This window comes from Pleurodeles waltl, chromosome 2_2, assembly GCF_031143425.1.
Source record: "Pleurodeles waltl isolate 20211129_DDA chromosome 2_2, aPleWal1.hap1.20221129, whole genome shotgun sequence".
Lineage (NCBI taxonomy): Eukaryota > Metazoa > Chordata > Amphibia > Caudata > Salamandridae > Pleurodeles > Pleurodeles waltl.
Window position 1 is genome coordinate 1,168,943,119 of NC_090439.1, and position 26,180 is coordinate 1,168,969,298.

General features: G+C 47.1%; 1 protein-coding gene across 1 annotated transcript in view; it reads left to right on the plus strand.

Annotated features, from left to right (window-relative positions):
* The window catches only part of CPSF1 (cleavage and polyadenylation specific factor 1), a 274,839-nt gene that overhangs the window by 125,654 nt on the left and 123,005 nt on the right, over positions 1 to 26,180 (plus strand). The window contains exons 26-30 of the mRNA XM_069221150.1: positions 2,319 to 2,471; positions 5,436 to 5,552; positions 6,530 to 6,620; positions 9,052 to 9,136; positions 14,620 to 14,761. Coding sequence (XP_069077251.1) covers positions 2,319 to 2,471; positions 5,436 to 5,552; positions 6,530 to 6,620; positions 9,052 to 9,136; positions 14,620 to 14,761 — 588 coding nt within the window. The remainder of the gene's footprint in view (positions 1 to 2,318; positions 2,472 to 5,435; positions 5,553 to 6,529; positions 6,621 to 9,051; positions 9,137 to 14,619; positions 14,762 to 26,180) is intronic.

Genomic DNA, 26,180 nt, shown 5'->3' on the forward strand with positions numbered 1-26,180 from the left:
ACCCCCCAGACCTAAACACGCCCTTAAATTTAGTATTTAAGGGCTACCCTGAACCCTAGAAAATTAGATTCCTGCAACAACAAGAAGAAGGACTGCCTAGCTGAAAACCCCTGCAGAGGAAGACCAGAAGACAACAACTGCCTTGGCTCCAGAAACTCACCGGCCTGTCTCCTGCCTTCCAAAGATCCTGCTCCAGCGACGCCTTCCAAAGGGACCAGCGACCTCGACATCCTCTGAGGACTGCCCTGCTTCGACGACGACAAGAAACTCCCGAGGACAGCGGACCTGCTCCAAAAAGACTGCAACTTTGTTTCAAGGAGCAGCTTTAAAGACCCTGCAATCTCCCCGCAAGAAGCGTGAGACTTGCAACACTGCACCCGGCGACCCCGACTCGGCTGGTGGAGAACCAACACCTCAGGGAGGACCCCCGGACTACTCTCCGACTGTGAGTACCAAAACCTGTCCCCCCTGAGCCCCCACAGCGCCGCCTGCAGAGGGAATCCCGAGGCTTCCCCTGACCGCGACGCTCTGAAACCTAAGTCCCGACGCCTGGAAAAGACCCTGCACCCGCAGCCCCCAGGACCTGAAGGACCGGACTTTCACTGGAGAAGTGACCCCCAGGAGTCCCTCTCCCTTGCCCAAGTGGAGGTTTCCCCAAGGAAGCCCCCCCTTGCCTGCCTGCAGCGCTGAAGAGATCCGTTGATCTCTCATAGACTAACATTGCAAACCCGACGCTTGTTTCTACACTGCACCCGGCCGCCCCCGCGCTGCTGAGGGTGAAATTTCTGTGTGGGCTTGTGTCCCCCCCCCCGGTGCCCTACAAAACCCCCCTGGTCTGCCCTCCGAAGACGCGGGTACTTACCTGCAAGCAGACCGGAACCGGGGCACCCCCTTCTCTCCATTCTAGCCTATGCGTTTTGGGCACCACTTTGAACTCTGCACCTGACCGGCCCTGAGCTGCTGGTGTGGTGACTTTGGGGTTGCTCTGAACCCCCAACGGTGGGCTACCTTGGACCAAGAACTGAACCCTGTAAGTGTCTTACTTACCTGGTAAAACTAACAAAAACTTACCTCCCCCAGGAACTGTGAAAATTGCACTAAGTGTCCACTTTTAAAATAGCTATTTGTGAATAACTTGAAAAGTATACATGCAATTGAAATGATTCAAAGTTCCTAATGTACTTACCTGCAATACCTTTCAAACAAGATATTACATGTTAAATTTGAACCTGTGGTTCTTAAAATAAACTAAGAAAAGATATTTTTCTATAACAAAACCTATTGGCTGGATTTGTCTCTGAGTGTGTGTACCTCATTTATTGTCTATGTGTATGTACAACAAATGCTTAACACTACTCCTTGGATAAGCCTACTGCTCGACCACACTACCACAAAATAGAGCATTAGTATTATCTCTTTTTACCACTATTTTACCTCTAAGGGGAAACCTTGGACTCTGTGCATGCTATTCCTTACTTTGAAATAGCACATACAGAGCCAACTTCCTACAATAACCCAATCCAGTTTCTTGTAATAAAAATGCACTCTGCGTTACATTACCCAATAAGAGCAGGCGTTCTCCTCACAGGCTCATCAGCCTCTGAGACAAATTGCTGGACATGTAATGCAGACTACCTCACAGCATTAGCACTCACTCCTCAAAACACCAGGCGTGCCCTTCCCTAGACAAACACGTTATGCAGCAACTTCAAATGATGTTGCTTTGAAAATTCACGTGCCCAAGGTAGGTGCGCAAGGCCCAGCCACTCAGGAGATTCCTTGAGGCTCCGCTCCCCTCCATTGGTTGTGTTTTAGGGGATCACCCTCACTCCTGCGTTCCCTCAGTGAATGATGTTTCCCTGTTGTCCTGTGGCTGGGCTCACTGATGCGTACAGGAGAGGCGCAGGTGGTGCACATCTCCGTGGGGACATCTTCGCTCCTGCTCTGAGCTTGACTACATATGTAGAGTGTGTTGTGCGCTGTAGGGCAGGTGAACCTCCTAAACACTTGAGTTCTCCGCGCACTGCGAATCTTCTGACGTCTGAGATACTTGGAACACTTCTCCTCATTGTGGGTGTTACCTGGATTTTAGCGTGTCTGCTACAGGCCTTTCTTTGATTCCTTAGTAAAGAACAGTGTTTCGCAGTGTGTTCTCAATCTGTGCAGTTTGCTGCATTGGATCTTTCATGAATTGATAGGGTTGAATCATCCCTCTTCCTCCGGTGAGAGCCCGAGAGTGGGCGAGCAGCCAGCAGTGAACCCGTTGGGGTACGATGGGGCGGGTTTGGCGTGAGACTAACATGACTTCTCTTTTGTAGGTATTCATCTGCGGTCCCTCTCCTCATTGGCTCCTGGTTACCAACCGCGGTGCTCTGCGGCTGCATCCCATGACGCTGGATGGCACCATAGAATCCTTTGCGCCATTTCACAACGTCAACTGCCCCAAAGGCTTCCTGTACTTCAATCGACAGGTAAGGGGCTGATGCGACACTGCAGAAGCGTTGACCTACCGGGTTGTAAATGTATATGCTGCAATGCACCTTAAACCTAGCAGTGCTGGTGTTTGTTAAAAATAGAATGTTATCTGCAATTTGTGTTGCATTAACATTAGATAATACTTATTCAAACAGTTCACACTCCAAACTGAATAATATCCAAGTGTTTGAATAATGGATATTATTACCCAAGTCGGTGGTGCTCAGCGTATCTGGAAGAGAGACGAGCTAGGTTGGTCTGCCAGGATTCAAAGGTGCGATCAAGGAAAAACACACAAAAGGGGTCCCTGAAGTGATAAGGAGAGAAGTTCAGGGAAATCAACACTAATTCTTAAAGAAGAATGACTCTCCTATCTAATTGATAAACTCAAATCACAGATATATCAAACATAAAATACACAACTTTAATCATATTTCACATTAAATTCTACTATTAAGGTAACATATTCCAACCAAATATACACAGATAACAACACAAATATACATAAACAACAATCAAGACAAGATATAAGACAGATCACAGACCCACTTGTAGAAAAACAAAAAAAAACGAATAAACAAATAAATCTACAATATATAAACAAATATCTACATAAACATATGATACTTCATGTGTACCAGTCTTGTATATTTTATCCAAAATACAATGAATTAATATAAACGATTTTTCCGCAGTCAGAAGGTTTTTCAACAATCGGCGTCTCTATAGATACTGAGACAGTTCAGTGTCCCAGTGCTGTCTAATATCCAAGTTGGTCCAGTGCAAATATATAGATTTCTAAAACTCTGATATTCCAATATCCGCCTTGGTGCCCCATTGCCAACGCGCGTTTCAGTGGATTTTAGTTTCTCATTGAATTTATAATTTCACAGCCACCTTCATCAGGGCATATATATACCAAAAAAAAAAAAACGCACCAAAAGATAGTCTTTCGTCTAAACAAAAACAATACAAAAAATATATCATTTAATAATCTATAACTCTATGTAAACTGTTGTGTTGTAATCTATGATAATTTTTCACATATTCCAATATTACTAAAAATACAAAAAAGAACAATATCCGCTTTCCTACCTTCCTAGAAAGAAAAAATATTAGTAGACCTAGTGATAGAAATACATATAAAAGACACACCACCCACAGTGTAGGAAAGTATCAATGAAACCAACTCCCGCCAAAACCCCAAAAATCAAAAAAGTGCCAAACCTCAAACCTGCAACCCAAACATATTAGCCACCCAAGTGTTTGAGAGAAACTCATGATCAATAGCAATCCATCCAATCCTCTTGTTTATCCTGCCTGTTGGAGTTTCAGCTGATAACATCGGCTTTAAATTCACTTCTTTGTCGCTCTACAATAAAATGGCCAAACGTCCTCACCCAGAGTTTGGTGCTCAGTCGGTGTGTGCGCCATTGACTAAGCAGCACTGATGTCTATGGGAGGGACGGTCCCTAGGAGGACTAGTGTGGCTCCCTAGCTTGTGAATCAACAGCTCTGCACAGTATGCACAGGTGGCCACAGGGTAAGGTGCCAGGAGTCACTGTAAGGGCGTCAACAGTGGAGTGAATATAATGCCATGATAGGCCAGTCCCATGCCCCGTTGTTTAGGCTGATTCTAGTGTTGCCAACCTTAGGTGCACCCCTTATTCTCCCAGCTTTACTCTTTCACCCTTACCCAGGCCTAATCGTGTTTCATGCTGGCCCCAGATGAACAACCCCCTACTCTTTGTGTGTATGGTGTAATATGTACATAGCCATGCTCAGGAATAGCTTGGTGTGTGAAAAGTGCAGAGTTGTGTCTGCTTATCTTGCTGGTTATGAGGTTTTGTTTTCTTGAACCCTTCACATCTTGCTTGAATAATCTGAGAATCATCATCGAGGGTAATGATAACCCCAAGTCCTTGGCCAAACAATAATGGATCAACAAGGGATAAACCACATCTGACTTCTTCCACAATGATACCCGAGTTATCATTGGAAACACATTTCTTTCAAAACAATTTTCCATGCGTCTTTATAAGAGTACCAAATATTTGTGCTGTGTCAACTCTGGGTAAAATATATTTGTCATTCCCACATGAAACACATACCATAAAACATCTAACATTTCAGATTTAAATGACAAAAAATCACAAAATTCCTTGTAATTCCCAGATTAAACAATGTGGTGGTTCCAACCAATTGCATGGATGCAAATCCACCAAAGGTAGTCCAGCAGATGCCAGGGTTTCAGGGCCTCCAAGTGGCCTGGCTGGTACTAGTCTCTCAGATGTATAGGTTTGTAGTCAGAACTCGTTGAGAACTTGTCGACGTGTTTCGCCCATAGAAATATGGCCTCATGAAGACACCGGAAGACAGCGAATACACGTGATTCCTATCAACACATTAAAAGACAATTTTATTTAAAAAAATTACAATTTCACACAGTGTATCTTACTTAAAAAGTCTAAAGGGCCAACAAAGACTAACGCATGGAGAGCAGCCTTCTGAAACCAAGAAAAACTCCACATAATTCTCTTTCTTGCAGTGAATGACAAAGACAAGGGTGCTCGATCGAAACCTTTCTACATACATATACTGCATGCCGACATCTGCAATTAAAAACACAAGTGTACACGAATCATTGGTTGCAGGGATAGTGCAGTTGGTACGAGAAGAGAATTCATTTCGCACTATTTATTAAACGCATCTGTATCACTAAAGTGGTGTTACCAGTTTCTGCTACCCGAAAGTGTACTCTACTGAAATATCCCAAACCTGATCGCGGATGACTCGCTGAAGTATTTTTGAAATCGTTATCAAACTGAGCTACAGGTTTGTGAGTGAGAGCAGCTCCAGGTTCTTCACCGGTGTCGGGTGAATGTATGGATGTTGTTTCTTGTGCATTGTTTGCCACTGAGGCCTCGTGATGATGCTGAGGAAGTGATGTTGCCTTTCAGGGTGAGTTGCGGATCAGCGTGCTGCCTGCCTACCTCTCCTACGACGCGCCCTGGCCCGTGCGGAAGATCCCCCTGCGGTGCACGGTGCACTATGTGTCCTACCATGTGGAGTCCAAGGTGAGCGCTGCGCTGGGGCTCGTGTGGAGCGGGGTCGGGGTTGTGTGCTCTGTGCAGTAAGGTGGAGTTCAGTCCAGATGCAGAAGCTGACTGATGCCGCGCCGTGAACCGGAAGCTGTCCGGTACCAATCCTTCCCCGTTCTTGGACCGCCCCATTGTATTCACTTTTATTGTGACCCTGAGCCCTCCTAACACTTCAAGTACCAGATTTTTAGCTTGTTAACTTAACCTACATTTTTGTACACATTAAACTAACTACCAGGTTGGCTGCCCCCAAGCACTTTTTGCTTAGGCTCTATCATTGCGCCATCTTGATGGTGACCCATTAAACCGTTTCTGATTGAACATTGTCGTTCCAAGTGACAATGAAACCCACCAGTTCATGGTTTTAAATGACAGTGTGCGCAGCTCTGATATGAAGCCCAGGCTAGCGCTCCGATACCAGATCTCGGTGTGCTGCTCCAGCGCTACACACTGGTGTGTGCAACACTGGTATTTTGATACTCGCCCAAGCTGCGGATAGTAGGGCCTAGCGCGAGCCCTTGGCTAGTTTGTGCAGCTTTGATAGTAGAACCCCCCCTGTACTGGATCATAGTGTGTGTACGTTTCGTATACTAGACCCCAGTGTGTGCAGCTCTGCAGACAGAAGCCGTGTGTGATTCTGAGCCTAAGTCTGAGTTGTGTCGCTAGGCCTCAGTATGTGCAGCTTGAACACGAGGCCGCATTGTGAGCAGCGGGTGCTAGACTCCCTGGTGCCATCTCCTGTACAGAACCCGTGTGTGCATTTCTTACATCAGGCCTCAGGGAGTGCACTTCTGATATCAGACCCCTTGGTGTGCAGCTCTGTCGATTGGTGCCTGTGCATGCAGCTTGGACCCTGCCGCCAGTGTTAAGCTCCCGCCCTAAACCCCTTTATATAGCTTTCCACTTGTGTTCAAACTTCCATATCCCAGCTTTGATGCCTGTTCCCTGTGCAGGTGTATGCTGTAGCGACAAGCGTGAACGACCTGTGCACACGGATCCCTAGAATGACCGGAGAGGAGAAGGAGTTCGAGACCATCGAGAAAGGTGAGACGTGGAGACATGTTTGGTGGGTCGGAGTTGAATGTCTTGTACTTTGACATGAGTTGGTCCCACAGATGACTTACTTTCTTTCCCTTGGATTGTGCGGCAGTGAGCCGGAAGGCTGGTGATGCGTCGACAAAGCAGCCCCATTGTTTGTGGTCTCGGAGTGAAGGTCTCAAGCAATGCGCTCTACAGCCCTCAAGCCCTAAATGCAGAATTTGTAACATCTTTGCGTGTGAAACAGTCTGTAGTAGAGTCCATGGGTGTTCCTTTAACACACGATAATGATCATCAAAACGAACATGAGGTGTGTAACTTACTTTCAGTTGTGCACCTTTTGCTGTTTATCGGACCAGTAACAATTCCTATATAGTGCAGGTTAATGGCATTTTAAAGCCGACTCACTTTGGAAAGTGTAATGTTTAAAATGAGCATTAAATGTTTTAATTTGTGAGACGATAATCAAAGTCAAGTAACTTTGGCTTTTCTAGACCCTGAATCACATTGCCCGACATTCGAGGGCGCTGTTGCATTTGCTTCATTCCACAGAAGACTGGTAGAAACTCCTTAGCAAAGCAGTTTTCTAGCCCTGAATCAAACGCAGGCGTCCCCTGCTCGGCCCAGGAGCAGAAGGCACAGAGGCAGTTTCATAAAGCAAAGGGACTTCAAGCAGTTCAGTGGGCGCATCTTTTACTTTTCAAAGTCTGTAGGTGCTGAACTTACAGCCTAGCCGCAGCTGCTGGCAAACACAGGAAGAATACGCATGAAAGCAGTGATGAACTAGATGTAACCCCACATGTATGTGTGCGCTTCCAGGTGTAAACCGATTTAGATGTGTGCACAGCTGCATATATATTTACATTAACACACATAAATATACAGATGCACCTTTACTTTCAATTTTGCAGCATGAATATTTTCTGGATTCACATGCTTTGCATTATTCTGCCATCTAGTGGTTGGGTCCGGATTTTCTACTACTCCACTCCAATTCACCATATTCTGATTTTCTATTGGGTCTGGGTGTTTTTTGTGGAGACGTCTTCAGAGAATTACTGAAAAACTCTGAAGAAAGTTGACCGAGTAGAAACATTCAGAAACAGAACAGCTTCGAATGGCAGAGTAAGTGATGCACACAGCATTATTTGTCTTCCATCAATGGATCGTCAAGAATGCCCGAACGGGAAAGGGGTCCCTGCTCGGCTGATGGAAAAGACGCTGTTTTGTCTGAACTGCCACCATAATTATGCCCAGAAAGACAAACATCCAGTGTGCAATCTTTGTCTGCCTGTCGACCATCGGTGTGACGTCTGTCGCCATACACTTCATGGTAAAAAAGTATCATCATCACTGCGAGATCTCTGCCTTCTAGCAATGATGACGAAAATATTGCTGAAGGCGCCGAAGGAGAAAATTCTGACGGCGATCGAAACCTTGTGGAGATCGGATAGGAGGCGCAGAAAAAGATCCACATGGAAATAAGAGAGCCTCTGATCACGGTAAAATCTCAAGAGTCGAAAAAATCAGACTTGCTGCATCAAAAGGGGGCCTCGGCGTCAAAACGCTTGTCGTCCGTAGGCAGAACCACAAAAGAGAATCCCAGGAAGCCCTCAGACGGGTTTCCAGTGGAGAAAAGGGCTTGAAAAGGCACGAGTCACGTGCCATCGAAGCTCTCAGTCAGAACAGACTGCAGAACAGGCTTCAACATGGGCGTCAAAAAGAAAACAACCTTCAACTAGTCTCGTACACTGGGCCGTTCAAATTGAGAATAAAAGAAAAAGCGCTTTTTGGGTCACAGAAGGAGTCACTATACCTCGTGACTAGAAAGACTTCTTCGAAGAAAGACGAGCTGCACAGTCCAGTTGCAGCACTAGATGGCAGCAGTGTGCAGAGCATGTGAAGCTACAGCAGTAAGTGCCACAGACAGACGCCTGCAGGGTAAGTAACATATTCCTTGTTTAATGCAACCCAGGTAAAGTTCCTTGTTCTCTGTGTATCACGGCCAGGATGCATTAACCCTGAGAATAGAAGTGGATGCTGAGAAGGGAATCGAACACCTCCACCAAGGGACCTAAGTCTTAGCGTTCAGCCAAGTTAAGCAAAGCAGCAACACGAAGAACAACATTTGAAACACATGATTGAGGCAGGAAGGCCTTGGTAGAAGCAGGGAATCCACGCAGCTTAGGTCCCCGTCGGGTTATCTTGCCGCTCAGAGGGAGAGGGAGCACCTAGCAGGCGCATGTTAAGGCGGTGTCATTCGCCTTCAGCGGAGGGAGTGCTTCTGAAACTGAACCCTGCCCTCCGAGGACGGCCATCACTTAGAGTTATGCTTTGTGGCATTTGCAGCATCACTGCCAACCTCTTTGCGATACTCAAATATAGGCTCTGCGCACAGTGAGTTATCAATCTTTAATTCTTCTTTTTCCACTTCCAGATGAACGGTACCTACCTGCCCTGCAAGAGGCTTTCTCTATCCAGCTGATCTCTCCAGTGAGCTGGGAGACGATACCCAACACAAGGTGAGAGCCCCCCGCCCCACCTGTCCGCGCCCCTTATTCCAGGATAGACAGACACAACTCTCATGCACACGGTCTTCCACAGCATCACAGCGCACAGTAACCCCAGGCAGCAGGAGACCTTGCAGAAGGTAGTCTGCACTTACCAAATGAATTTATTAAATAATCACTCATCCAGGGAGTGCACGCAGTATCCTTCCTTACACATCCACGCAATGAAAGCATGGTATGCGCTCCCGGTGGTAAGTGTTCCCCTTTTACTTTTGTAAAGAAGTTTTATTTCCGCATCATTGTTGGCCCTCTTTGGTCCCCAGGGCCTGTTAAGGGGGCACCATGGGCAAAAGCAAACTGATGGGGAAACGGATATTGGCAATAAGCCATGAGAGGGCTCTGTGCTGTGACTGACAATGGGGGTGGTCACCAAACAGATTGACTCTGCGGAGGGACGACCATCTCTGCCAAACCATGTTTTAACAACACAGCAAGATTCCCAAGGATTATGGCCCCTAGTGACCCGGCTGATCTGCCTGCCCCCCTTTATATAGTGCCAATGCTTGTGAACTCCCCACAGGGACCCTAGCGCAGGACACCTTAAATAACCGAGACTGTGGCCCTTCCGCCAAGAGAGAGCACCAAACCAAGCTTCCAGTGAACCGTGGACCCAGCCTGCTACGCCTAGTGACGCGGCCCTTTGGGTGTTCAGGAGGGGTTTACCCTGGATTGGGACATTATTTTAGATGGATTTATTTACCTGATTGTTCAGTGTGTGCTCCCTCTGGTAGAGAGATTAGAGTCTGTTGTAGCTTTGTCTGAGCCGGATACCAATGCTAATACTTCTTCTGCAAGCACAACCCCTCTGGAGAACCCAGTTCCATCAGGGGTCATAGTAGGCCTCAGATGCTGCCTGTGTCCATGGTCCCGAGTATTGTACCTGCTGCTTCTGCCGTCGCATCTCTTCGTCCGTATCTGTTGGAGATACTGTGCCTCCCAGGCTAGCAGTCGGGCTGGGGCGGCCTCCCGGCAAAAAGCATGGATCAATTGCAGATCACCCAGTCTGGCTAGGCGATTCTTTTTCAACTCTAGGCAGTCTTATTTGCCAAACGTGGGTATCAAAATTGTACATATATACCTGGTAGCAAAGATTGACTACCAGGTACCACCACCATCGGAACCCGCAGTGCCCCGGTGGATGGCCCGTAAGGGACCCTGTGCCGCAGGGTGCGGAACAAAGGCTCTTACGCTGGAATTGCACCTTAGGACAAAGCTTACAGACCGTGAGTGGCTAACATTGATTTCTCAGTTTGATGTGATTATATTCCAAGAAACATCCACGTTGTGACCTGTGGATGGCTTTGAGTGTTATATAATCCGGCCCGTCCTTGCCCCTGAATATAGAGCACCAGGGGGTTTATCCACCTTGTTTTGTATATCACACGCCATAGGGTCATTCAGGTTTCAGTTGTGCATCGTGGGATTCAGATCCTATGGGTTATAATTTCTCAAGAGAGTAATTTTTTCTTAGTCAATTTTTACAATTTGGTATGTGACTCAGGATGTCAAATTGAGACCTTGTTCCAAGCATTGTCTATCTTGGAGGCCAGGTCTTGCTCGAAATGTGGTTCTTTTAGTGTTTTCTTAGTAGGAGATTTGAATGCCAAGCATTGCTCGACCCCTGTCATCCTAGACCCCTTCTCAATAGGTGCTGCTGCTTTTGGTCTTGAGACCCCCGCTGCCAGAGGGAGGCACTTGCTTAACGCCCTTAGACAGGCTGGCCTCTGCAATGTGTTGGATGAGAAGTCCTTCATATTGTCGGCACAGCTCTGTAGGTTGGGGAAAGGGGACAACCATTGATTATGTATTTACCTCAAGGGCCTTGGGGCGCTTTTTCAACTCTGGGAAGGTGCACAAATCTTCCTATAATGATCACGATCCTAGTGAGGTTAGGATGGTAATACAGGCTGCTGACCCCCCAACTGTTGCCTCAAGTTTGATAGGCTTGATTTCAAAAGATCAGGGCCGCAGGCTTAAATGGTGCAATATTTCCGACCCTACTTTGCTGGTAACTTTAGTTAGTTCAGATCTTAATATGATCCTAAACTCGTTATTAGCCCACGAGGCCCCTTCCACTCAGGTTTTGGCTGATTTTCGGTGCCTACATTATACCATAAGATCTACTATGCTTGATTTATCTGGGCCACGTGGATCCCCCCTGACTGGTTGCCAGGTTATTCAAGGCTAAGGGAACTGATTTTGCAGAAGCTTGCTGGGCTTGGGTCCCACAAGCTCAGCCTCTTCATACATGAGGAGCTGCATCTCAGTTATGTCACAGACTTCACTCAAAGCGCTCTGCTGCTTCTGCGCTTTCTGTCTGGGGTGGCGCGTACACTGCGTTTCATAGAGAGATAACTCAGATTGCCTCGAGTGTGAAAGCCCATGGCTAGAGTACACTGGAAGTGTTGCTCCATCCTTAGGGCACCTGAGCCGCTTCATAGTCCCCCGGTGATAACCAAAGGAGACAGAAAGCTCGTTGAGGAGCAGTTTTTACAGGAGGCCAAAGAGCACCGAGAAAATATGGCCATTGGAAGTCCACCTGCGAGCTCTGCGGCGCCTGGAAACCAGTGTTTGCCCTAAGCATATCTCTCCTTTGTTAGACACCCGTGGGAGAGATCACTCCTGAGGTTCCAGCTGGGCACAGTTCGATCTAATCTTTGCCCTTCCCCAGGAAGATCTGTCCCTGTGTTGACTGCTCACCCCACACCATCAAGCACCTGGTGTTGCTCTGTGGGTACTATGATCCCCCCAGATAGAGGTATCTGTTGCCTGTTCTTAGAGCAAGCGATTTCTCTCAATGTCGACTTGCCTTTCTCTATGTGCAACTGCTAAATGATCATATGGTTGTGGTGGCGGGTTGCTCCTTTGTGAAGACTGCCCTTTATTGGAACCAAGTGATGCATTGTGGGATTTTCTCATGATAAGATGTATTTTTCTTTGCTTTGTCAGTGATGTTATGAATTTTTTTTTTCTTATCAAGAGGCTTTTTTTCAGCCTGTTTATATTATGTGACGATTTATTTATTTTTTATTTGTGATATTTAGACTGTTTTTTTAGGGTCGAGCCTGCGTTGCATGCGCTCGCGCATGCGTATCACAGTGAGACACTTCAGTTACTAGAAAAGGGCTCGGAGCCCTGTTGACGTCACGTCAGTGACCTTCATTGGTTCATGGGCTTGCCTCATAAAATCTGCTTGCTTTCATTAGTCGAAGGCGCGCATGCGTCATGCCTTTTCTGGTGACTAGCCCTCCTCGAGCGCAGCGACCAAGTACAGAAAACATGCGAGGCTCGCTGTTTTCTGTCTGATCGTGGACTACTTTTTTCTCTATTTTCCACGCTATTTCGCTTGGCAGAAGTCGAGTGCTTTACACATTTAATTTCACTTTTTTGTGTTACCTACATAAAAGCACTTTTGCCGATAGATGAAAAGTTGGGTTAGGAGTTTACAACGCGATCAGCTCTAACATGAGCAAACGCGAAACCCGTTGCATTGCAAATGCTAGTTTTATACTTATAAGCGAAATAAAGATTATTCATTCATTCAAAGCACAGCTCCAGCCACAAGATTCAACGCTCCTTGTTGAAACCACAGACGCAAATTATGTGCCCAGTCTCCAGCTTGGGCGTGTTCTCACACCCAGCCTCTCTCGCAGGGTCAAGACTTTTGAACAATTAGGGGCATCTCTGCCACCACCTAAGCATGCTTTTGCAGTAAGGTTCAATTCAGAGTTCACATTTGCCAGTTATAAAAACATTAACTACAAGTGTGTGATGCTGACAAGTATCCTTACACTTACTAGAGCATTGTTTGAATTACTGCTTCTTCAGCCTAATCGTTGCAGGGGTCCTAAGGAAAGACATTCAGAAACTTCAGAAGATGCAAAATCAAGTATTAAGGTTCTGCCTTTAGCTAAGGAGGTCTGCTCTCATCACTCTGGCCTTGGAAGAGATGTACTGATTCATGGTTGTGCAGAGAGTACTACCCAGAACTCAACACCCCTCACTACTGAAGGGTGAGCCCAATGACCCAGTCTAATCTTCTCAGCAGCCCAGAAAAGCAGGTGGGTCTGAACTTAATGGTTTCCAGGAAGCAAAGAGTAGCTCAGGCTTTGCACAGGACTTGCTGTGAGCAGTGCTTGCACACTGCAGAGTTGTCATTTGATGTGGCATCACCAAGCTTCCAACTTTTTTGCATCTGCTCCTCCACCGATTAACAGACCTCTTCTGGCTGCCAGCGTGTCTCCCTCACTGGCCTTCCTCCCACGTGTATTCTTCTTTCAACGTCGAACTGTTCACTGCACTTCACAGTTGTGCACATGCAACTGGGACCAGTGCTAGAAGTCCCACTAAACTGTAAATGTGACAACCCATTTACAGAAATGCTAGCTCACAATTAACACTGACCTAGAAATATAAGCAGTCATAGAACTGTGCAATAAAGCAACCGTAAACTGATGTCAGTGTCTCATCAGTCGCAGTGTCATGATAAACCTCGAGAAGACCAGTGGTCTGAGAGTTGTTTCTGGGGGTGCAGGTAATTCAAACAAGGTCCAGTGCCAAACTCTGTCAACATCCTTCTCGTCACCTCCAGTAGACAGAATAATTTGCCCCACACAGTCCTATTACCCGTAGGGCCGCACCTCCCTCCAGCAGGCTTGTTCGACTGCTGCGCTATTGCTACTTTTCATCACACATCCCCCACTGAAGTTCACACGCCGGGGTCAAAAGGTCCCACATACTACACTCCACATCTCTGAACGTTTAGTTTCCTGCCTTGAACTAGTAAATGTGTTGACGGAGCACTTTTTTTTTTTTAACCTTATTTTTCATGTTTATCAAGAACAGTACAGCAGTATTGATTAAAACCAAAGTTATGCAAGACCGTGTCAATGAGACAGAAAGACATGAGAACGACCAGTTAGACCCCACACATTTTGTGAGACCCCCAGCTGTCGATCCACCGGGGTGGTGCACACAAGCAATATAGACTCTGATTGCTTCCGTAGGTCTCACTGACTCCAACCGAATCGTAGAAGCATTCTTGCACTTATCACAAGAGACCTGACCCTCCTGGTACCTTCTACCTGTGCCACGATAGTGATCTCTTCCGCCACTTACCCAGCCACGGAAGGGAGTTCTCTTACTACTCCTTAAACCACTGTTGGGTCCCCAATTACTTGTATAATTCCCTTCTTCCAACCTACTACTTCTGCCCTGGTGTACCCAATAGAATTTGTATGCCCTATCTTCGTTCCCTACAGCTTAGGGTAACTCCCTGTCCCCCATAGAAGTTCAAAACTACGAAATCATTTTCAGAACCAGGATTTCCTGACAAAACAAGTGTCATTTCTGCTCTTTTGTGGCTATCGCATTGTCAGCTGCCCTCCTGTCACTGTCTGCATTATTCTCCCATCACTGCCTCCTTTCCTGCCTAGGATTGACCTGGAAGAGTGGGAGCACATGACCTGCATGAAGACGGTGGCCCTGAAAAGTGAGGAGACGGTGTCCGGCTTGAAGGGGTACATTGCTGCTGGGACCTGCCTGATGCAGGGGGAGGAGGTCACCTGCCGGGGGAGGGTGAGTACCATTTACGCAGACGCGTGCACTGCTATATGACGTCCTGTAACAGCTAGCTGTGTATTAACCTTGTGAGATTTGCAAATGCAGCATTTAAATGGCACACTGACATACTAACTCCCATCACACGCAGAGCTGTGTGGACGCTATCATTCTCTTGTAAGGAAGCTCACAAATTAAGTCCTCGTTGCATTGAGGTGAATTCCTTTAAACATTGCTCAGGCCTTCCTAAAGTTAAGACATGTAAAGGCCCAAGATACTTGATGAATTCAACTGAGACATGCTTTAAATATTCTTAATATCAGCACGGGCCAGAGCCAAGTGCGAAACTTTTAATTTACTCTGCAGATTGAAAACTGCCCTTTGCCAGTCCTTACAGCTGAGTTCTTTACATTTCAATCAGAACCTGCAAACAACGACAAAAAATGGAATAGTGTATTTTTAAAGATGATTTCCTTCTCACAGCATCAAGCACCTCTGTAGAAAAAAGGATTTACCTTTAGTAAGCACCTGCTCAGGATGACACATCCGGCTACAGGGAATGATCATCTCGCCCCTTGCAAGAGATCTCCGGATCGGCGGGGGAGTGAGACCGCTGGATGTGCAATAGGTCTTAGAAATGAAAAGCATCAAGTGCTTCTCTTTCATTCCCCTCGACCTGCTCGTTACATTTTGTTTTTCTTAAGAGTGGCAGAGGATCCCAGCATCCCTCCTCTTACCCTTACTCCCCTCAGCTGTTCATCTGAAGCCTTGTTACTGTTTTCTTGTTATCACCGAGATAGCTCTGGGCCCTTCCAGCTCTGGGTGACACTGTGTGGAAGTCTCTGGTTAGCTGCCGGTACCATGAGCCGCTGTAGTTTTATGCACTTTTAACAGGTGTGACCCAGTCATTAGATACTGATTTCTGGACGATTCGGTATGTGGGCAGGAGATCCAGCCAGCAGGTTTGTGGATGAATCCGAGTCGGCTTTTCTGAATCCAAACTCCTCGTTTTTATGCTTGTTGACCATCATCTCCCTCGGTCTTGGGCTGGCTGCAGACAACAGGCTTTTCTCTTCTCATCACTGCCGAGGCTTCCTGTAGCAAGCTTCCTAGGCAATCAAGCTCTTCTCGGAAGAGGGAATCTAATGTCCCTGTTGATCCTTAGCAGGAATCTGGATCTCCCAGCTGTGGTGAAATGTGCAGTTCTCTCTAGGGTCAGATTAGGTGTTGGAAACTGACCTGTTCGACAAAGACCCCCGTTCAGGCCACAGAGATCCGTAGGGTTCAGTAAAGGTAACCCATGCTTATCTTTGGTAGTCAGAGTGACAAGGCAAATATCTGTGGTGGTTTGTGTAGGCGTACTTACAAAACATTACATCCCAGGAGTATGAAATAAATAATTTGCACTTTACATACCAAATGTAATAAAAGATTAAAATGTACTAAGAAAAAACATTACGGAAAATAGTTAGTTTTCAATTGTAAAAAGATCTCACGTTCCAAAGTAATTGAAAATTGAAATAAATTAAATGCATTCCCAGCAAAAACCTGTACTGAAAGTGTTGCATCAAAGTCTATGATTTTTTTTTTTTTTAAACTGCCACCAAGAGGTGGTGTACCTTTAGCATGTTTATCTAGTTTAATAGATGTGGTCAGAAACCTAAGAAAGGTTGCTGGAACCTTAGACAAAATGCTCAGGAGCCCCGGTCAGCCGCAGACATCTGTTATCACCATTACTACATATAGAACTCATATATTTTGGAATTTAACATTCACAAATATGTTGCTCTTCTTCACCAGGTTTTCCAAATCTCCATGGCTTAATCCCGATCACAAAGAGTGAACCTAGTTTTACAGGACCCCATCCTCCAGGAAGCGGCATGTAAGGGCCAAAAAGCCCTGCAGTAGGAATTAAACTTTCAATGTGACATGCTCTCTCTGTGACTGAAAATCTGTCAGTTGAGTCCTGGAGTAATGCTTCTCCAACAGAAGAATTCAGCTGAAAGATCTGAGGAGCAGCAATAATCAAGAGTGCCTTCTGTGTGGTAAAACCTCAAATAATGTGAAAGTGCTGTGTAGGCCTTTTAAAGAAAAAATCAAACTATGTTACCATGCCAGTGACCCCAGTGAGGCAACTCTTCTCTTTGAGGGAAGGGTAGACTTGACCTGTGCTGCTTGGCCCCCTAAAATGCAAAAATCCAGGCAGCATCCCACTGATAAATGGGACCAGAGTAGAGACCATGGGGGGATACTGGTGCTAATGTCACCATGGTGACAGAGCAACTGGTTAACTCAAAACAGTAACCGAGTGGAAGGAGCTTTCCCGTCACCAGTGCTGACAATGTCACAAAGATCCTTCCCATGGCTATAGTATCTTTTGACTGGGGGGAGTAGTAGGGCAAAAGGAACTGGTTGTGTCCTCATCAATCCCTGTAGACTGTTTGCTTGGAAATGATTTATAGACTTCCCCCTGAGCTGAAGTCGAACTGAGGTCTCGTGCAGGAATTCTAGAGATTCCAAACTGGGTTTGTGCAAAAACAAGGGCACAGAGCAAGGCCCAGAGTGAAAAAGAGGTGCTGGATCCTGAAAGAGTGGACCAGCCCCTCCAAGAGAAAAGGCAAGAAGACTGGGGGACCGTCTTCTAAATAGATTCCAAGTCAGAACCCCTCTTCCCAGGAAGCCTTTTAGCCCCAGAAGGAACTGAGCCTGAGGAGCTTGGGCCTATTGGGAGGATGGGCTCCTATACATTGAGACCAGAGACCCTAAACCTGGTACAACCAGGAGAGTGGTAGTGCCACAGAAGTTGAGAGAGCTTCTCCTCCCGTCGGCCCATGATATCCCCTTAGTTGGGCACCTTGGCCAGGATAACATTTGGAATAGATTAGTCAATCACTTGTACTGGCCAGGGATGTTCCAGAAGGTAAAGGACTTTTGTCAGGTCTGTGTCTCCTACCAAGCCAGTGGTAAGACAGGAGGCCGCCTGAAGGACCCCTTAATTCCACTTCCAGTGTTTGGAGTACCATTTGAAAGGGTAGGGATCGACATTGTTGGCCCCCAAGACCTTCAAACCAGCTCAGGGAAAAGATATACTCTGATGGTAGTGGATCATGCCACCAGGTACCCTGAAGCCATTACCCTTAAAACAACCGCTGCCCCGCAGTGGCTAAGGCCCCCCATGGTATCTTTACCAGGGTTGGTTTCCCTAAGGAGGTAGTAGCAGACAGAGGTACAAACTTCATGTCTACATACTTGAAACACATGTAGGAGGAGCATGGAATAACTTACAAGTTCACTGCACTCTACCGCCCAACAAACCAATGGCCTGGTTGAAAAATTTAACCAGGCATTGAAAGGCATTAATAGTGGACTCTCTGAAAAACTCAGACGGAGATAGGAGTTTTGCTTCCATGCCTGCTTTTTGCCTACAGAGAAGTGCCACAGAAGGGAGTGGGGTTCTACCCCTTTGAACTTCCGTTTGGGCATCCTATTTGGGGGGTCCACTGAGTCTGGTAAAGGAAGGATGGGAAAAGCCTCTCAAAGAACCTCAACAAGACATAGTGGGTTATGTGTTTCGCCTTTGCTCTAGGGTGGCTGAGTACATGGAAAAAGCAAGCCAAAATCTTCAGGCCAGCCAAAACACTGCCATGGTTGAGTTCCTACAAGGGCAAAATGTATGGGTATTGGAGCCTGTGGCCCCACAGGGCCCTCCAGGATAAGTGGAGTGGCCCGACTCTGTCCTTAACAGAAAGGGGAGGTCACCTATCTGGTGGACCTTCGTAGTTATAAATATCCCAAAAGGGTTATACGTGTCAACCACCTCAAGCCCTACTGTGGCAGAGCTGATGTGACCATGCTCATGGGCACAGATGAGGGACAGGAAGATGAGAGTGAACCTCTCTCTGATCTCTCCAGCAATCCAAAAGATGTGTCTGTTGCTGGAGTGGTCTTGTCAGACACCCTTATTGACCAACAGCAGGCTGATTGCAGGCAGGTCCTCAATCAATATGCTGAACAATTCATTCTGACCCCTGGTCAGACTAGCTGGTGTACCCATGACGTGGACAGTGGTGACAGGCCTACCTGTCGAAAACAAACTTTACAGGCAGTCTGATCATGTCAGAGAGAGTATCCAAGCTGACGCAAGCTAGATGCTGGACTTGGGTGTCATTGAAACCTCAGAGAGCCTCTGGGCCTGCCTGTAAGGAAATGCCTCCTTGGCATGGTTACCCCCTGACTTTTTGCCTTTGCTGATGCCAAGTTATGATTTGAAAGTGTGCTGAGGCCTGCTAACCAGGCACCAGCACCAGTGTTCTTTCCCTAACCTGTACCTTTGTTTCCACAATGGTACACCCTGGCATCCCGGTAAGTCCCTTGTAACTGGTACCCCTGGTACCAAAGCCCCTGATGCCAGGGAAGGTCTCTAAGGGCTGCAGCATGTCTTATGCCACCCTGGAGACCCCTCACTCAGCACAGACACATTGCTTGCCAGCTTGTGTGTGCTGGTCGGGAGAAAATGACTAAGTCAACATGGCACTCCCCTCAGGGTGCCATCCCAACCTCACACTGCCTATGGCATAGATAAGTCACCCCTATAGCAGGCCTTACAGCCCTAAGGCAGGGTGCACTATACCATAGGTGAGGGCATAGGTGCATGAGCACTATGCCCCTAGAGTGTCTGAGCAAAAGCTTAGACATTGTAAGTGCAGGGTAGCCATAAGAGTATATGGTCTGGAAGTCTGTCATGCACGAACTCCACAGCACCATAATGGCTACACTGAAAACTGGGAAGTTTGGTATCAAACTTCTCAGCACAATAAATGCACGCTGATGACAGTGTAAATTCTTTTGTGAAATACACCCCAGAGGGCATCTTAGAGATGCCCTCTGAAAACATACCCGACTGCCAGTGTGGGCTGACTAGTTTTACCAGCCTGCCACACACCAGACATGTTGCTGGCCACATGGGGAGAGTGCCTTTGTCACTCTGTGGCTAGTAACAAAGCCTGTACTGGGTGGAGGTGCTTCTCACCTCCCCCTGCAGGAACTGTAACACCTGGCGGTGAGCCTCAAAGGCTCACCCCCTCTGTTACAGCACCCCAGGGCACTCCAGCTAGTGGATATGCCCGCCCCCTCCGGCCACGGCCCCACTTTTGGCGGCAAGGTCGGAAGAGATAATGAGAAAAACAAGGAGGAGTCACTGGCCAGTCAGGACAACCCCTAAGGTGTCCTGAGCTGAGGTGACTCTGACTTTTAGAAATCCTCCATCTTGCAGATGGAGGATTCCCCCAATAGGATTAGGGATGTGCCCCCCTCCCCTCAGGGAGGAGGCACAAAGAGGGTGTACCCACCCTCAGGGCTAGTAGCCATTGGCTACTAACCCCCCAGACCTAAACACACACCTATATTTAGTATTTAGGGGCTCCCAGAACCTAGCAAGATAGATTCCTGCAACCTGAAGACGAAGAAGGACTGCTGACCTGAAGCCCTACAGAGAAGACGGAGACACCAACTGCTTTGGCCCCAGCCCTACCGGCCTGTCTCCCCACTTCAAGAGAAACTGCAACAGCGACGCGCTTTCCAGGGTCCAGCGACCTCTGAAGCCTCAGAGGACTACCCTGCATCTAAAAGGACCAAGAACTCCTGAGGACAGCGGCCCTGTTCCACAAAGACTGCAACTTTACAACAAGAAGCAACTTTTAAAGATCACACGTTTCCCACTGGAAGCATGAGACTTTCCACTCTGCACCCTATGCCCCCAGCTCGACCTGCGGAGAACCAACACTACAGGGAGGACTCCCCGGCGACTGCGACCCTGTGAGTAGCCAGAGTTGACCCCCCCCCCTTAGCACCCTCAGCGACGCCTGCAGAGGGAATCCAGAGGCTCCCCCTGAGCCCGATGCCTGGTAAAGACACTGCACCCGCAGCCACCAGGACCTGAAGGATCCGACCTCCAGTGCAGAAGCGACCCCCAGGTGGCCCTCTCCCTTGTCCAGGTGGTGGCTACCCCGAGGAGCCCCCCCCTTGCCTGCCTGCTTCACTGAAGAGACCACTTGGTCTCCCATTGAACTCCATTACAAACCTGACGCCTGTTTGCACACTGCACCCGGCCCCCCGTGCCGCTGAGGGTGTACTTTTTGTGCTGACTTGTGTACCCCCAACCCCCCCCCCCCCCCCCCCCCAGTGCCCTACAAAACCCCCCTGGTCTGCCCTCCGAAGACGTGGGTACTTAACTGCTGGCAGACTGGAACCGGGGCACCCCCTTCTCCATTGAAGCCTATGCGTTTTGGGCGCCACTTTGACCTCTGCACCTGACCGGCCCTGAGCTGCTGGTGTGGTAACTTTGGGGTTGCTCTGAACCTCCAACGGAGGGCTACCTTGGACCCAACTTTGAACCCTGTAGGTGGTTTACTTACCTGCAAAACTAACAAATACTTACCTCCCCCAGGAACTGTTGAAAATTGCAGTGTGTCTAGTTTTAAAATAGCTTATTGCCATTTTTGTGAAAACTGTACATGCTATTTTGCTAATTCAAAGTTCCTAAAGTACCTAAGTGAAATACCTTTCATTTGTAGTATTACTTGTAAATCTTGAACCTGTGGTTCTTAAAATAAACTAAGAAAATATATTTTTCTATACAAAAACCTATTGGCCTGGAATAAGTCTTTGAGTGTGTGTTCCTCATTTATTGCCTGTGTGTGTACAACAAATGCTTAACACTACCCTCTGATAAGCCTACTGCTCGACCACACTACCACAAAATAGAGCATTAGTATTATCTCTTTTTGCCACTATCTTACCTCTAAGGGGAACCCTTGGACTCTGTGCATACTATTCCTTACTTTGAAATAGTACATACAGAGCCAACTTCCTACACTGCCCAGTTGTCTTATTCCCCAAACCTCATTCCAAGTGTTCAAAGAAAGAAATGAGGTTCTGTGTGGGCTATAGGAGTCTCAATGCTGTGACAAAAAGTAATGCTCCTCTAATTCCTAGAGCAGATGAATTAATTGACAGGTTAGGAAAAGCCAAGTATTGAAGTACCTTTGATCTCACATCTGGATACTGGCAGATAGGCCTGGTCCCTGGAGCAAAAGAGAAGTCTGCATTCGCCACTCCAAGTGGGCACTTCCAGTTTACTCTGATGCCCTTTGGACTAAAGAATGCCCCTGCCACTTTCCAGAGGATGGTGATTAAAGTCCTTGCTGGATTGGAATCGTTTAGTTCAGCTTATTTAAGTGATATTACTGTCTACAGCTCCACATAGCAGGATCACCTGATCCACCTTGGGAAGGTCCTTGAGGCTCTGAAAAGTGCAGGCCTCCCTATCAAGGCAAGCAGGTGTCAGATAGGGCAGGGAAAGGTTGTATACTTGGGCCGTCTGGTAGGTGGAGGCCATGTTCAGCCACGCCAACAGAGATCCAGATGTGCCCCCCTACATCTCCCAGCATATCTACCTACCTAGGCAGCTGCAGGTTGTCTTCTCCTGGCCAGAGTCTGCAGCCTATGTCCGAAACCGATCTCCCAGCATTGGATTGCATTGGGCCCCCCACCACTGTGTTGGCACTCTGGACCGGGCCACCCCTGTGCCGCTGAGGGTGTACGATTGGTGCTGCCTCCTTTCCCCCCCACTGCCCTGTATAACAACTGTCTTATACTCCTCGACCACACTCCCACAAATAGGGCACTTCTCTGTACTCTTTGCACAATATAATCACTTACTGGTACATTATATAAAGAGCCAGCTTCCTACACTAAGGTTCTGTGGGGTTTGCTTTGCAGATTCCAAATCATAAAGAGAAGTTTGATAACCCTGTTTGGCTGAGAGCTTTCTCCCTATTGAAATAAGCTTTACAGCTGAAAAAATCCCTCCAAGAAGCATAAAGACATTCCTTGTGTCAGTAAACCCAGCAGCCAATGCCCTCCTGTGCTTTCTGGAAGGGGAGACATCCAGACAGGCACCTGACATTATTATTATTTTAACAGCTTTCTTGCCTGTTCTTATCCTTTTTTCTGAGAAACCCTTTGATTTACCATTGCTACCAATTTCTCTCTGCTCCCTGGCAGACGATAAAAACCTGATTGACCTCATTCTGAGTCCAAGAAAATAATTATTCGTTAATATTCCAAACTTAGGGCCTGATATAGCTATTAGCAGATGGGTTACTCTGTCCAAAAGGTGACGGATATCCCTTCTGCCGAAATCTAAATCCTATAGGAAATAATGGGATTTAAATTTCAGCAGACAGGAAATCTGTCATTGCTGTGACGGTGTAAACCATCCGCCAACATCTAAATCAGGCCCTTAGTGAGTAAAAGTAAACACTTCTATTTCATATAACATTTTAGTGAAGATGCCAAATTAGAATCTATTTGGTTGTGTACATTTGTTGTCCTTTCATTCCAAGTCTGAGAAAATTATTCGCCATAATTTAAAATGTTTAGAGAAATTAATCTCAACTTTAAAGTGAACTTTATCCCACCTTTGCCCTGTAGACCACAGAGGCATTTTCCAGCCACGTTATGCAGAATAATCCCATAATTTGTGCATATCCTGAATCGAATAGGATTTTTGCACAAAATCAGTCAACCTTTGGTATGTAAGTTATTATTTTCTGCCACAAACGTCCGTGCCAACTAAGTAACCTGCCCCATGGCAGGTTGATCCTACAGTACAGGCCTAGATGAAAGGAGTCATGCATGTCATTTACAAAGAGCAGGCAGAGACGGAGTATGACAAACAGACTCTATTGCTGTCGTCTAAATGTAGAAAATGGATTAAGCATGCATTTTACAGGGATATATCAGTTTTTTTGTTGGTGGTGACCTTAAACAAATCATAATAAACCTCTCTGCTCACCACTCTTAGGTTTGTAGCAGGGGTTGTTTCCTCCTGTAGTATGTTTACTAAGCTTAGCAGTATGTTGTTCGTAGCATATTTTGCAGTAGATACACATGCTCTGTATAGCCCCACCCTTTAGTATTGGGCTTGGACATTTTCAAGCTGTTTTTCTTCGAAGAAGGCTTTCAGGTCAAGCAACAGGATACAGAGACCACCTTGACCAACTACTTACTTTGTTTCATTAGGTCCAGACTTGTACTGAGGGAGCTCCGAAACTCAACGTGTTTTCCACATTTCTTTCGGGCCTGCACTGTGAATCTTCGACACTCGGTGTTGTCAAATCTGTGTTGTCAGTATGTTCTCTCAAGAACACTCCTTGAAGACCAATGCCCATTGATAGAATCCCCAAACTCAAAGACCCTAATGCCTTTCCGATGTATCCTCTTGCATCAACACTTGCACACTGGAGAATACAGATCCTCAACAGATAATAGAACATACACCCTTTCAGTACTGCCCTCAGTGCCACACAAACTGCACATGGTTGAATCACAACAAGTTTTGTAATCTCTGCCTTAATCAGTGACTCTTTGTGTGAAGCTTGCCTTTCCTTCAGGTTAAAGAAAACTTTATGGTACCGAAGGGAGAGGTGGTGAGCAGACGTAAAGATGAACCATTAGTCTGCTGCCACTAACACCCCAGTATCTTCTGCCCAAAGGTGAGGATTCTGGCTTTTTGGGCATGTAGCCCCATCAGCTGACACACTGTCCAGAGGCCATGTCCACCAGCACCACTGACCTTGGTGACTTCCAAAACCAGCAGCCCTTGAACGAAAACATCTGCCAGAGTCATAAGTACGGTCAGCTCTAACACTCACTCCAAGCCTCCAAAGAGTCCTCATGCCAAGACATAGCAACACTTCTGAGTTAGTCAGGTGTTGAGCCCCATGTGCAAAACACCACAACCTCCAGGGCCTCTGCCACCTTTGGGCTCTGGTCGGCATTGAGTGAAGGCCTTGGGTCCAAAGAAAGACCTGTCCAAGGGCGCAACCCATCCTGGTTGTTGAATCCCAAGGTCACCTATGAGCCATGACTCATTTGAAGCCAGATGATCCATCTACTCCAACGTCCAGGCCCTCTTCATTGCCTTGATAACGTGCTCTAACAGTTCGGAGCAGCTGATCCTCCAAAGGCTACAGGAGAAGCACAATGCGAGGCAGAGTCACCTCTTTTGTCCATCCCTTTATCGGGAAGTTTTCTACAAAACCACTGCTGAAACCCACTGAGACTCTGGCTCTGAAGAGAAGACTGGCATTTGAGAAGGACCCTGCATGGGACCTCTCCGAATCCCATGGCCGAGAAGCATAGAGACAGGGACACTAGCCCTCCTGCTTATGCTCCACCTCCCCCACTGCCTCCTCTGCCAATGTGAGACATACACCAACTCCACTGCCTTCACCAGAGGGACCCCTACACACCTCTTAAGACCCAGGCCGTCCTTTCAGGACTGCTGATCCTTATGACGCACACTTCAAGCCGTGGCCGACAGATGAACCTTGGGAAGACTATGAAGGAGACCTAGACCATTAGCCCATTCCGGGGATCTATCGTCCAACCCCCACCCCTGTGATGCCATGGCTTATCACGAGGTCAATCAGTGGGCAGATACCTTTCAAAAGGTGGCTCTGCACGTCCACCACAAGGAAGAAGATTCCCTCATCAAGACTCTGTCTAAGTAGGAGTGGAGTGGAGTTTGTGCCTATGCTGACGGGCATGCTCAAGTCCTCTCCTGAGGGTTTCAGGGAACCAATAAAGGCAGCGGTACTAACACCCAGGGTGCAGAAGAAGTATAAGCCAGCCCTCAGTGGTCCATTCTTCATGTACCACCCCACTTTCTCGTTGTGCATACTGCCCGCAAGTGGGCTTCCATTCAAGCCACCGTCCGACAAGGAAAGCAGAAAGCTAGATGCTGTTAGGAGGAGGGTTGCAATAGGAGTGGTTATCACTGGTGCTTAGCAAACTCTGTGGAGCTCCTCTGCCACTGCGTTAGAACCCAGTGGGAGGAAATACCAGAGCTGGCAAAGCATCTTCCTGAGGTGTTTAGCAAAAGGTTAGAAGGAGATGATGTTCAAGGGCAAGACCATCACCAGTGCTGCCATCCATTGCATCATCGATGCTACGGACACATCCTCATTGGGGAGGTCAACAACGGTGTCCTTCTGAAACACTAGGCCTGGCTCCGTATCTGTAGGAAAGTACCATCTTGCCTGGCATGTTACCCCCATCTTTCACTGTATATATGTTGTTTTAGTTGTATGTGTCACTGGGACCCTGGTAACCCAGGGCCCCAGTGCTCATAAGTGTGCCTGAATGTGTTACCTGTGTAGTGACTAACTGTCTCACTGAGGCTCTGCTAATCAGAACCTCAGTGGTTATGCTCTCTCATTTCTTTCCAAATTGTCACTGACAGGCTAGTGACCATTTTTACCAATTTACATTGGCTTACTGGAACACCCTTATAATTCCCTAGTATATGGTACTGAGGTACCCAGGGTATTGGGGTTCCAGGAGATCCCTATGGGCTGCAGCATTTCTTTTG